Here is a 12,657-nt window from a genome sequence, read left to right as displayed (position 1 = left end):
TTCATCAGCCATCTTACTTATAGGCTACGGGAGGTAGGGTGGTTATTATTGTGACATCACTAGATGAACCTGACGTAACAATGGGATATGGCAGCGATCCCATGCAACAGACGTACCCTAATTGTGCGAACTGAACTTGAATATATGACGAAAAGGAACATTCGTTTTTTCAAACCAGTTGAAAATTGTGAGTATACTTACAATATATGAAAGGTATGATTGTGCTAACAAAATTGATCACATCAATGGTACGACTGTTTACAACTATTTCGTGCTCAGTGGGAAATACCCATCCAGTGAAACGTACTCTGTAGTGAAGTTGCATGAATTAGTTAACGGCAAAAGGTTGATTTATGTCCATTTGTCCAAGCAGTCTACTTTCAGTAAGAATGAATGAAATTAGAATTATTTCTTGATTAGAACTAGTTTGCACTCCAAAGATGCAATGCAATCATGATAGTGGACTATTAATATGATTAGGGGGTAACAGGTGACCTCGATGCAATTGCAAAATGCGACTCACGTGATCGTTTGCACTTTGCAGAGTGAATATAACACTATTACATAATACTTCTGCGTTTTATGAAATAGAAGTCTGTGAACTATTTCCCAAGGATAGCAGTGATGACGGTTACTGGTATAATATATCAGTTCTATAATTGCACGATATTAATGGATCATAAGTTCATTAGGTTTGTTGGCAATTTGGTAGGCTGTGTCTCGTTGGTGTGATATTTGATCAGTTTTTCATATCAGGGAAGATCTCTGGGTAAGAGACGGCGTGATAGAAAATCCGAGAAAATTATTTTTTGAAGAACACAGAAAAGCCGATTTCAAAATTGACTGTCATGGTTGCTACATTGTTCCAGGTTTTATTGACCTGCAAATCAACGGTAAGTTTCAATTTGTTGATTTTTTCAAGTTTCAATATTGATATTGCCTTATCGTCGTGGTGGCATCAAAGTATAGCTTATGTCTATTTTTCCAAATTTTGAGATCAGGCTTTCGTATAATTTTCATATTTTATTGGCCATATCTTGAACATGTTTCTTTTGTCACATGGTTTCAAAGTTAACCACGACCAATATATGGCTGAAAGAAAATGAAAACTTTATATAATGCTAATTTTCTTCTCAAAATACTCATTTGACGGTGTAGAAATCAATCATCATTGTCAAATGCGATATTCATAACCCCAAATGTGGCATGTTTACATGCCTTCTAAGATGGGGTTAAAAGTAGGCTTACCATATTTTGGAAATCTAAAAAGAGGACACTTTTTCGGAAATTTCAGTCTTGCAAAACCGGAGAAGAATTCTCAAAAACCGGTGAATTTTCCCACATTACCAAGTGGAAGACTAAAAAAAAGGTCTTCTTTTCGCTCAGAGCTAAAATCACCGTTTTTCACTCCGAAATACCCGCCGGAGCGTCACTTCTGTACTAATTTGCGGCATATCGCTCGCAATTTGCTCTAAATCTGACCTAAATTTTCGAAAAAAAGGACAAAATCTCTAAAAAGAGGACAAAAGGGCGTCCTGGAAGGACACTTTCAAAAAAGTCAAAAAAGAGGACAAATCCTCTCAAAAAAGGACGTATGGTAAGCCTAGTTAAAAGGAGGTGTTTTAGTGTCTACACATTGCTCCGCCTCTAGACACACCTCAGGGGTACCTTGTCGTACGTTAAGTCAGATATCATGTTTGAACAAAGTGTTTATCACATAGGAGATATTATACACTTGCTCTCCATAAAAATTAATGTGCTTTCTGCATGTAGTTTAATTGCTTGAAGATCCCATTTTCATAATAATAATGAACAATAGGGCCTATTCAATAAATATTTGAGCATCAGTGTAATCTTCAATTTTGATGCAACATTTGATTTTGATTGAACAGTTTCTGCTGATAATCTGTTATGTCATAGTCAAAGCTGTTATCAAATCTCTGTTATGAGAGCTTCTTGGAGGTAGAGAACTTCAATATACAATTAAATAACATATTCATATTGAAATATACCCAAAAGTTTTCGACTGACAGACGTCAGGGGTAGTCTGCAGCAACTAGTAGAGAATTGAAAAGAACAATCGTATCACCAAATATGATGTCACCGGCATGAAATTTCAAATAATTGGGGCGAAGAGATCCCTGTTATTAAATTATGAGCTTTGAATTCCCTTCCAGGTGGATTTTCAGTCGATTTCTCTTCCAATAAGGATGTTGAAAAAGGATTGTCAAAGGTGGCCAAAGGATTACTGGAGCATGGCGTCACTTCCTTCTGCCCTACGCTGGTCACATCTCCACCAGAAACATACAAAAGGGTAAACACAACATCTTTCGAAGTATTTATGTTCAGATTATTCATCACTGGTGCTGAATTCATGATTTACAATGAATATGTTTGTGTGAGAACCCATTACTACTAAATTTCTTATGGAATCCAAGATGACCTATTAGTAAGATAACTGAGCTTGTCGTTCATTTCAAAATATATAGTTTTGTCACCAACAATGAGGGATTGAAATGACTTGGTGAAGTCTATTAATTTAATCATTACCGTGATCTGCAAACAGCAATAGAGCGAGTCGGTTAACTCCAATGGATTTGATGCACAGTACGCGAGACATTATAGAACTTTGCACTAATGATGTACGTTACAACTTGTGACTCTGACTTCCGCTATCCAGCCTTGCATGGAGTTGAGTCTCATTGAATTCCATTAAAAACAACATGGATTGAAATTAGCTTGGTTACTGGCTATATTTAGTAGCACTTAACTGTGGTCATTGGACAGCATGCGATACTCGGGCATTAGGGTGGTTCAAAAATATTTTTTTTTATCAAATGGTACTGGGTGTTCAATAAAATTGTTAGGTTGGCTAATTTTGTTCAATTCCAAAGCTATTAGAGTTGGAAAAATTTAAATTCTGTGGTTCTGTAATTGATAATTGAAAAAATTTCCACAGTAAATACTGTTTTATAAAATCGCAAATTTCGTACTTCAATGACTTTGCTTCTACTGATCGGAATTGAGCCAAATTTGTTATGCATATTTTTTGTGGACAAGTCAACCATTTCATTGGGTTAACAATTAAATTTGAAAAAAATTATTTATTTTTAATAAATTTAAAATTTTCGCCAATAGCTTCGCTTCTACACCTTGGAATCGAGCCAAATTTGATGAGCAGTAAAATTAAAAACAACCCTACAATGTTTTAGAGACAACTGTGTCCCTTGATTTGCTGATGATTCATGTTGTATAATTAACAATATTATATCAAACAGGTATTACCAAAACTACGTATGAGGAATGGATCCAAAGCGGGCTCTGGCATACTTGGTATGATAATGATCATACCCATGCCTTTTTTAATGTGCTATCTTGACTCTATGAATTTGTAACAGGTTGGCACTTAGAGGGACCATTCATAAGCGCTAAAAAGAAAGGGGCTCATGATGAACAATACATTTTGGCCGATTTCAAAGGATTGAAGTCGATGCAAGACACTTTCGGTTGCATCGAAAATGTGAAAATCATAACTTTGGCTCCTGAAGTTCCAAACGTTATTGAAGCAATTCCAGAGCTAGTCAACAAAGGCATTGTCGTATCTGTAGGTTTGTGCATATTGATTATTATGTCTCATTCTTCCGTTGAGTATATTATATCCATAATGGGTTTTTTTGCTCACGGAATGACACTATGAGACTTTGAATCTGACTGAGAAACCACGTGATTGTCCAAAAATTGATGGTTGGCAACCACCTGTCTAAGACCATAATAATCTGAGTACTCAAGGTAGATTTTGCTTGATCACTGCTTCGTGAAATGGTGACCACTTCCACTTGACAAACCTGACCTTAATGGGGTGCAAAACCAACAAGTAATATGTTGTGGGATTTAGAATTTCAACCCCTAACGAACTACGCCACAAAGCTAGACGAGAGCAGTGCAACTGAGTGTGTAGGGCCTATAGTATATAGTCAAGAAGACGAGATAACCTTGTTGTAAAAATAGACTACGTGTTTATGGTGAACTCTCAACCATGATTTGATAGTATCAGGGGCCTGTCCCTCTGCAAATATGGAAAAGTATTGGAAATGCTTACAAAATTATGCCTCTACACAAGGAAGCCAACAAATACATCAATGTGGATATGGAGCTTCCTAAAAAAGTCAGGCTGTATGGCATAAATAGGAATGATGGCGATAAAATAAATGTAAGAATCATGAAATACTACTGGTAAACATGGGATTGGATCGCCATGACCTACATAGCTGACTGCATCAATTTTATTTCAAGGTCACACTGCAAGTCATTTGCTGAAAGCCGAGGAGGCTGTCAACAAAGGGGCTTCATTTATTACGCATCTCTTCAATGCAATGCTTCCATTTCATCACAGGTGGGAGTGATGCTTTTCTGATTGTATTTTCTCAGAAATATAGACCCCGTTGTTCTCAACCGGGGGTCCGCGATGCATTTTTGGGGATTCCGCGAAACCTCCAAATCTGCAAAATGTTTGATAACCGAATTTGTACATTTATATATAAAAAAGTATAAAAAAGTATAAACTTGGGAGGGGGGGGGGTCTGCGGGTCCGCAAAGACAAAGAGGTTGAAAACCACTGATATAGACGGACTTAGACTGAATCGCTTGTATGACCGATTGTGTATCCAACAGGGGTGGTCAAAGTAGACATCGTTTGCACATCTGCTTTTCAAAGTAGCCTACTCTGAAGGTAAAAAAAAACTACTTGCACTATTTCCTCAAGTGGTCATGATTTTAAAGTAGTTCTACTTCATAGCTTTCAGTTTCAAGGCAAAACTAGGCCTGGAAGACCTACATTTTTACTTGCTTGCAAATTGATACTTGAGTAAAAATTAACGTTTCTAATTCTACTTGAGTACCAACTATCACTACTTTGACGACCTCTGAGTAGAAGCAACATAGTGAATTCCTGCTCAAGTACATGTAGCAATCTCAAATGGAGTGTTCTAGTCCAGTGGTTCTCGGCCATCGGCAGGGTTGTAATGTAATGACTCAAGTCAAGTCGCTATTTTTTGGTGAATTGACTCGAGTAGTTTTTTCAAATGCGTAAAATGACTTCACTCGTGTCAATTTTTGTATTGACTCGACTTGTACTCTAGTCATTGTGCATTACTCGAACCAAGTCATATGACTCGAGACTGGGACAGCCAAGACAGACCTATCATTGTAAATTCAAAGAATAGTTAAGTTACCGCATTATTGGTATTTCGTCTATCAGTCTTGATACTTGAAAAATAGGGCCAGAAACTGTTAAAACTTAAGAAAATTGCTGTTATAAATGCGAGCCATTCTATATCACTCGAGCTGAGTTCAAAAAGTGGGTTGAATCGGATTGAACTGAAAACTGAACAGTGAACATAATGAGTTGGACTCGGACTCGATCCTCTACTAGCTGACTTGTTCTCAGACTTGACTCGGCGGTGAATTGAAAATGACTCGACTTGATTCGATTCAAAACTGTAAAAGTGAGAATGACTTGTGACTTGGTTACAACCCGGTCCGCCAGATATGTTAGAATTTTCTTTCTCAGTTCCAAAATGTTAGAAATCGGGAGCTCTTCCATTAATTAGAGAAATGAAACATACCGAACAATCACAATCAGGTTAGTGGTCTCTTGCAGAAACTTCAATATAACCACATAGACACATCTAGTATGAAAAATACATTCAATAAAGTTTCCGATATTACATTTAAGTTGCAGTTTAAATCCTAGTTTTGCCGAAAATCCGAAAAATGTCAGGTCAAAATGGAAGTAGGCTAAAATCATATCTGATTGACTGCTTGAGTAAGTAAAACTTGGGTATTTTTGTGAAACTGAGAATAGCAAATGTCTGTACACCAACTTTGGCTCGTTTCGGAAGTCCTATAAGGTCCTGCTGTAGCATGTTCCAGAAAACCAGAAATTGTATTAGGCTTTTGCAAGTACAGAGCATCAATATATCAGCCAACAATATATTCGGATTGCCAAATTTACTGACGTTCGCCCCTGATGAGAGTTAGTCTAGAAGCTTAGAGTGGAATAAATTTGGCTATGTGAATATTATATTGAAATTAGATTGGAACTCAAATGAGAATGTAGAAGCATTTCACGAAGTAGATTAGAATTAAATTACCTGAAAATTGCTCTAATTAGTCTATTTGACAAGCAGGATTCTCCAGTCGGTCAAGTCTGTCCGTTACGTCTGCATGATTGTTTTTACCTTGAATTCATTGCGTTGCGTGTTTTTCAGAGATCCAGGCGTTGTCGGGTTATTAACGAGTAAAAAAACTGCAAGAGAAAGAAAAGTATATTATGGGATGATCACCGACGGTATACATTCTCATCCGGCTGCTTTGCGGATAGCCTGGCGATCTAATCCTAAAGGTTACTATATATTTTGTTGCAACTTGTGACTGATAACAGCACAGGTAGAATAGAATAGTTAAGAAATAAGACAGCTGGTAGTAAATACTATTTCGAATTGCTTTAATCCGGGCATTGACACTAGGGTCACTCAAAAATGACTTTTTTTTTCGGATTCCAGGGATTCACTGATAAATTGTTAGACTGTCTAGAAAACCCTCCACGACAAATTTGACTCGAGTCCAAAATGTAGATGTGAACGCGCGGGAGTTTGAAAATTTTGTGTTTATTTCAAAATAATTTTGCAATGTTTTTTCACAGTTTACTCTCAACGTTATGAAATTGTTGAAGTTGACTACAAAAACGATGCAAAATTTTACGCAATTTCCACCCGTAGAATCGAAGTTATTTATAATTCTGGGATTTTCCACCGTTCAACTGCAATAACTTAGCTTCTACCTGTTGGAAGTGACAAAAATTGTTAAGTATCCTCTCGGACAACTTGACAATTTCATGGGGTTGACAGTAAAATTATTTAAAAATTTTCAAACTCCGGTGCGTTCACATCTACCAGTTGATATCGAGCCAAATTCGGTGTGCAGCGTGTTTTTTTAGGCAACCTAACAATGTAATCAGTGTATCCCCAGAATCCGGAAAACTTTGTACAATTGCTTGGTTTTACCTGCTAAGTGGGCAAAATAGTGATTGTCAGTACCCTAGTGACGGTAGCAGTAAAGTCGTAAATTGCTAGTCAACTATAAGTAGTGATTTTTTGGTATGTAAAAAAGTGAATGCGTGTCAAAAGCAGAGGTGGTCAAAGTAGTTACCGTTGGTACTCCAGTTGAAGTATCAACAACGTCATAAATTCATACTCAAATACACCTATACATGTATCAATGCAACATGCAAGTGAGTGAAAATGTTTCTTTCCAAATCTGAAAAATCGAAGTAAAAGTATTCTAAAATAATAACCACTGAAGTCCGAGTCATAGTGTTCACTATTGAGTCTCGAGTTCAAGTCATGTTCAACTCAATTTTCCACAATTCTTGGGTGAGATCGAATGTCTCGCAAATTACACTCATTTTTCTCGCTTTTAATATGTTTATTCAACTAGGTAAAAGACCCTACAAGGCTATCAAAATATATTACTTGAATGAAGTCGTATCAATTGTCTCGAGTCATTTGGCTTGTTCAAGTCATTCGCATTTAGTCAATACACAAAGTCACTCGAGTCATTACTGTCGGTGGTCAAGAATTCAATCAAGTTTGTCAATTTCAACTATTTGTTGTGATTGATGCCGAGATTTGGGTTTCAGGTATAGTTTTGGTAACGGACGCTATAGCGGCAATGGGACTGGGTCCCGGGGTGCATCCACTCGGTGAGCAGTCTGTGACAATAACAGGATTCTCGGCACATCTCACTGGGACGGATGTGCTAGCCGGCAGGTACTCTTTCAATGTGTTTTAAGTAGAGGTCGACCGATATTGATTTTTACAGGCCGATACTGATACCGATATATCGGCGCACTCACATGGCCGATACCGATATCATAGGCCGATATTAATATGGAAGGAGCAGAGAACAATTTCACCAAAAATATTATATATTAGGCACGATGGCACTTGTTCATGCCACAAAAAGCTGAACAACAAACGAGAAAACTGAAATTGAAAAGAATTATTGCTCAATTTTGCACGTTCGATGAAATTTGGGATAACCCAAAAAGCAAAATATGATACAAAATTGCAGATCAGTCCAGAAAAGGTAGATTGAAATGCAGGAAGCATAGTTTCTCTGCATGCTCACCCAGTTAAACTCTTCCTGCAAGGGTAAATCTGTCATATATCGCCCTTTGCGCCGTCGATTTCTTGAGATTGAGAACACGGAGCATTGAATTTCCGAAATTTTTAAATATTTTCAAATATAAAATATCGGCCTTCATATGCCGATAACGATAATAATATGGAAAGCTCTAAATATTGGCCTCGATAATCGGCCATGTCGATAATTGGTCGACCTCTAGTTTTAAACACTTTTCATCCTCCTGCTATGATCGCATGTCACATTGACACATTGAATGTCAAGTGTCTGAACGCCGAGCTTGTCCCGTTTTGCGCTATACAGTTCTCCCGTAGCATTTTCAGGAAAACTAAAATTTACAACATAGAAACATTTTACAAATTAGATTAAAGTTAGATTACCTCATATGTGTAATTGCGCATTACGGTTGTTCAAAAAAAATTTTTTTTCCTGAATCGTGCTGGCTACGTGATTAAATTGTTAGGTTGCCTTAAAAAACAACGCACACTAAATTTGAATTCATGCCAACCGATAATCGCGGATTTCGTACAGTTTTGAAAATTTTGAATTTACCCAAAAATGCAAGTAAAAATTTTTTTCAAATTTTTCTGTCAACCCAGTGAAATTGTTGCGCTGTCTTCAAAAACGATGCAAAACAAATTTGACTCAAATCCAACCCCAGAAGCGGAGTTATTAGAGTTTTTCGATTATAATTCTTGGATTATCCACCGATCAAGAATCATCCCAGAATTATCAAAGAAAAACTTAAATAACTCCGCTTCTACAGGTTGGAATTGAGTCAAATTTCATGGGGTTGACAGAAAAATTTCAAAAAAAAAGTTTTTGCATTTAGGGTGAATTCAACATTTTCAAACTGTACGAAATCCGCGATTACCGGTTGGAATGATTTCAAATTTCTTGTGCGTCGTTTTTCAAGGCAACCTGGCCATTTAATCACGTAGCCAACAAGATTCAGGAAAAAAAGTTTTTTTTGAACAGCCGTATTGCTCATTGATGACCTCATAACTCAAGATTTAACTTCAACTGCATAGAATATGATAGTTATGCTGACTCAGCTTCTTTGAAATCACATAACTCGTATTGTTGTTTGGGTAATTTATTTACTTTCATTTCGCATTTAATCAAGCGTCGCCACAATGCCGCATTGCATCAAGCATTTCCATAAGGCATCTGGCTGCACGAAGGAGGAAGCCATAGAAGCGGCCACCTTGCACCCAGCGCAAGTTCTAGGCATAGAACGCACCAAAGGCACTCTCGCGTACGGTTCAGACGCCGATTTCGTGTTTATGGATGATTCGTTTCATATACTAAGAACGTATATTGCAGGCGAAATGGTATTTTGTTCCGGAGAAATACCAGTCAAATAACATTAATTCTAATGATACGAGTAGCGAGCGATGATTTTTTCGAGTACCGGTACTTAGTTATGTTATGTTTGCCACCAAGGGTTAAATTATCAACGAAAATTATAGTTTTAATAGTATTTTCCACTGTGGTAGCCTTGAAACCTCGATTGGCCGTCCCGTGTCGCAGCATACGAAACAAATAGAACGAAGAACGAAGCTACTCGCGTTCCTGGTAATGACGTATCTGTGACGTCATAATCAACACGCAGCATTGTCACAAAGTGCAATGAAATAGGTATGGTCGGAAAAATACCAAATTATCTTCAATGTGACCAAGATCTGACATAGTATTATTTTTGGTCGCAGAAAAATCACATACGGTACGGTATTTGAACTTGCGACATTTTCAGACTATGATGTCATCATGGGTGATGCTCAATTACTCGACTGGCTGGACTAATCTTTAATATATTCACAACTTCTCAAATAGCTTTAAATCGCTTTTGCCTTGAAATTTAGTGTTGCAAGTTTTGGATCGAGTCACTACTCGGCAGTATTATACTATGTTTCAGAGTATTTCTGCACTAGCTTGGTGTGCGAGTCGGTGTAAAAGCTGGCGAGATAAATTTGACACTGTAAATTTATTGTTTGCTGCAATCGTGTGGTTATACGTCATAAAATGTACTCCTTGCCAATCTCAAGTCAACAAGAAGATCCTGACGATGTTTGAATTTGGGATTCGGACAAGATAAGCCCTAACAGCTCTAGATCGATAGACTGTGCTGTACGGGTTTTGACATCCTCCTGTCTGCTAATTACATCGTCTTGTCTTTGATTTGTGGAATAATAGATCTGCTGATTATGAATTTGTTTGACGCAAAGTAGGGTTACTATATGTCCTTTAAGAGTATTTGTCATCTTTCATGAGGAAATCGAAAATGACCTCCTAAGAGGCCTAAATGTTCTTTTTGGAAAATTGGTCCTCCATTATAGCTTTGACAGCCAGGGTAATGGTCAGGCTGAACTAAAAACGCCATACATGACGCGAAATCTGTAATTCGGACGTTCCAGTGGGTCTTATGAGGGTAGGACCATTCGTTTTATATTTTTAGTCAACACCACATCAGTATAGCTAAAAAGTTGGTAATTCGGGAGTCGAGTCGGAAAGATGACCTTTTTTTAGTTAACACATCGAGATTTCTAATACAAATTTTAGCATTTGCTGTTTTCGAGTCAGGTAATCTCACTTTTATGACTTGCAGAATGTGCCCTCCTTTTATGGATCCGAATTATTGTAACCCTACGTGAAGGGCGTTTCGTTTGATCAACCTTATTGATGTAGCCTACATTGCAGTGTTGTAATGACTCGACGCGTGTCAATTTCTGTATTGACTCGACACATTCTATATGATTTATTCAAGTCTCGTATATCATGACCGGTAATTGAAAAATATTCACAGAAACGTTTATCTGTCTGAATAGACATATTTAGAGTGAGAAAAATGAGTGTAGTATGAATCTGAAGCCTTCGATATGACGAGCCATTAGTTGTACTGAAGTGACTTAAACCTTACTTGAACACGATACTGAACACTATGACTCGGACTCAACCCGCTGCTCTTGACTTGACTCCGAGGTGAATTGAAAATGACTGGAGTCGAAACTATGGAATTCAAATTGGCTTGTGACTCGGAACCTTATTATGCATGGCTACAGCCAATGTTCCCTCTAATTTTTCACGAGTCTGCGCGCACTGCACGAAGTGTCTGCGCGGTCCCTGGGACAACGGTGCGCAACGACAAAAGAGAGTCATGAATTCGGATTTTTTATGCGCGGTACAGATATCTGTTTGCGCGGCGGTTTTGTCAGCAGTGCGCGGCGGCGAACGCGCTTAGCCTAAAGGGAACATTGGCTACAACCCTGCTACATTGCACGTACACTTGTAGAGGTAATTCAACCACTGAGCAACTGGACAAAGAATTCATCTGAATACTGTGTAGAAAATATAGGTTGTAGTTATCTCTAATAGGCCTATACTTTTGACACAGCGTTGGGCATGCATTGTATGCCTAGTGTCCATCACTTTCCGCCTATCTGACAGTAACAATCAATCTGCCATTGAACGGATTATCAAGCTGCACTGATTGGATTCGGTGGAGATTACTAAACTCCATGGGTTACTGATCTATAGTTTGTAATAGGTGAATAGTGTGTCATCGAACTTATGAGCGGCGGGAATGACACATGTCCAGAATATGATACCTCGATGCTGGAACGTATTTGTGTCAATTGAAAATTGATGATTTGATCACCTTACGTTGTTGCTAAGGCTAGTTTAGGTGCTGTGTCGCTGGCGAACTGTATGAGGCGTATTGACTTGAGAAATTTTAGTTCGCTGAGGCTGTTATGATTGTCAGAAAGATTAAGATTCGGATCCATTTCCGAATGACGATGGGTTGATCAACTATATTCCCACTCCTAACGCAACCTTCACTTGACTACATGGAAATGCGCGAAAACAAGTATTTTGAGTTGATTGCTGAGGTAGAAGTTTATGTTGTAACCTCTTTGAGTTGTGAAAGCGTACAAAACTGTCAAAACCTATACTTCAGTACTTCGAAAAAGTAGAAGTAGGCCTACTCGATCGGTACTGACCGGTTGACCAATGACCATTCAATTTTTTTCAATTTATTGCTACAATTTTCATTATATCGAAACACCACAAGACTGCGATACAATATAAGATAGGAAGGTGTCGAAATGACTTGGAGCAGTCTTCGAAATCAACCCACCGGCCTAGGCGATGTAAAAAAGGACGCATGCACATTGCACACTGAATGAAAAGTAAAAGAAGGAAATGTAAAAGGACTAGTGACAAAAGTGTCGGTAGGCGAGATTGATATGTCAGGTCGTGGTCAGGTAATCCAGAGGGTTAACTAGTATTCATTTGGTAGAAATTGTTTGTATTTCGACTTGAATGTGAACAACGAACATGCTTGATGACTGTCGGATAGCCGGCGAGATACTGTTCCACAGATCAGGTCCGGCATAGAGCGATGATCTATTTTTGTCTACCATATGGTAGTTGGACGCTGTGGACGTGCGT

General features: G+C 38.1%; 1 protein-coding gene across 2 annotated transcripts; it reads left to right on the top strand.

The window, feature by feature from the left end:
• The first annotated feature begins 415 nt into the window (after positions 1-415).
• Positions 416-11,054, top strand: LOC145446351 (N-acetylglucosamine-6-phosphate deacetylase-like). Of its 2 annotated transcripts, XR_013917270.1 has the most exons (10): positions 416-692; positions 757-893; positions 2,178-2,314; positions 3,279-3,333; positions 3,399-3,608; positions 4,294-4,393; positions 6,270-6,403; positions 7,700-7,829; positions 9,332-9,846; positions 9,889-11,054. XR_013917270.1 is itself a non-coding variant. In XM_080324618.1 (9 exons), the coding sequence occupies exons 1-9, from the start codon at positions 625-627 to the stop codon at positions 9,570-9,572; spliced, it is 1,212 nt and encodes a 403-aa protein (XP_080180744.1). In that variant the 5' UTR covers positions 416-624; the 3' UTR covers positions 9,573-11,054. The 2 variants fall into 2 exon arrangements, 1 of the variants encoding a protein (XP_080180744.1); XM_080324618.1 differs by having other exon boundaries at positions 9,332-11,054.
• The last annotated feature ends 1,603 nt before the right edge of the window (positions 11,055-12,657 follow it).

This window comes from Botryllus schlosseri, chromosome 9 (assembly GCF_051294905.1).
Source record: "Botryllus schlosseri isolate E-star chromosome 9, Bs_hap1, whole genome shotgun sequence".
Classification (NCBI taxonomy): Eukaryota; Metazoa; Chordata; class Ascidiacea; order Stolidobranchia; family Styelidae; genus Botryllus; species Botryllus schlosseri.
This window is presented reverse-complemented; position numbering and strand designations above follow the sequence as displayed.

Coding starts and splice junctions, on each gene's coding strand:
- LOC145446351 (XM_080324618.1), top strand. CDS start 625: ATGACGGTTACTGGTATAATATATCAGTTCTATAATTGCACGATATTA. Junction 3,334..3,398: donor AGCGGGCTCTGGCATACTTG/GTATGATAATGA, acceptor AATTTGTAACAG/GTTGGCACTTAGAGGGACCA. Junction 7,830..9,331: donor ACGGATGTGCTAGCCGGCAG/GTACTCTTTCAA, acceptor CATTTAATCAAG/CGTCGCCACAATGCCGCATT.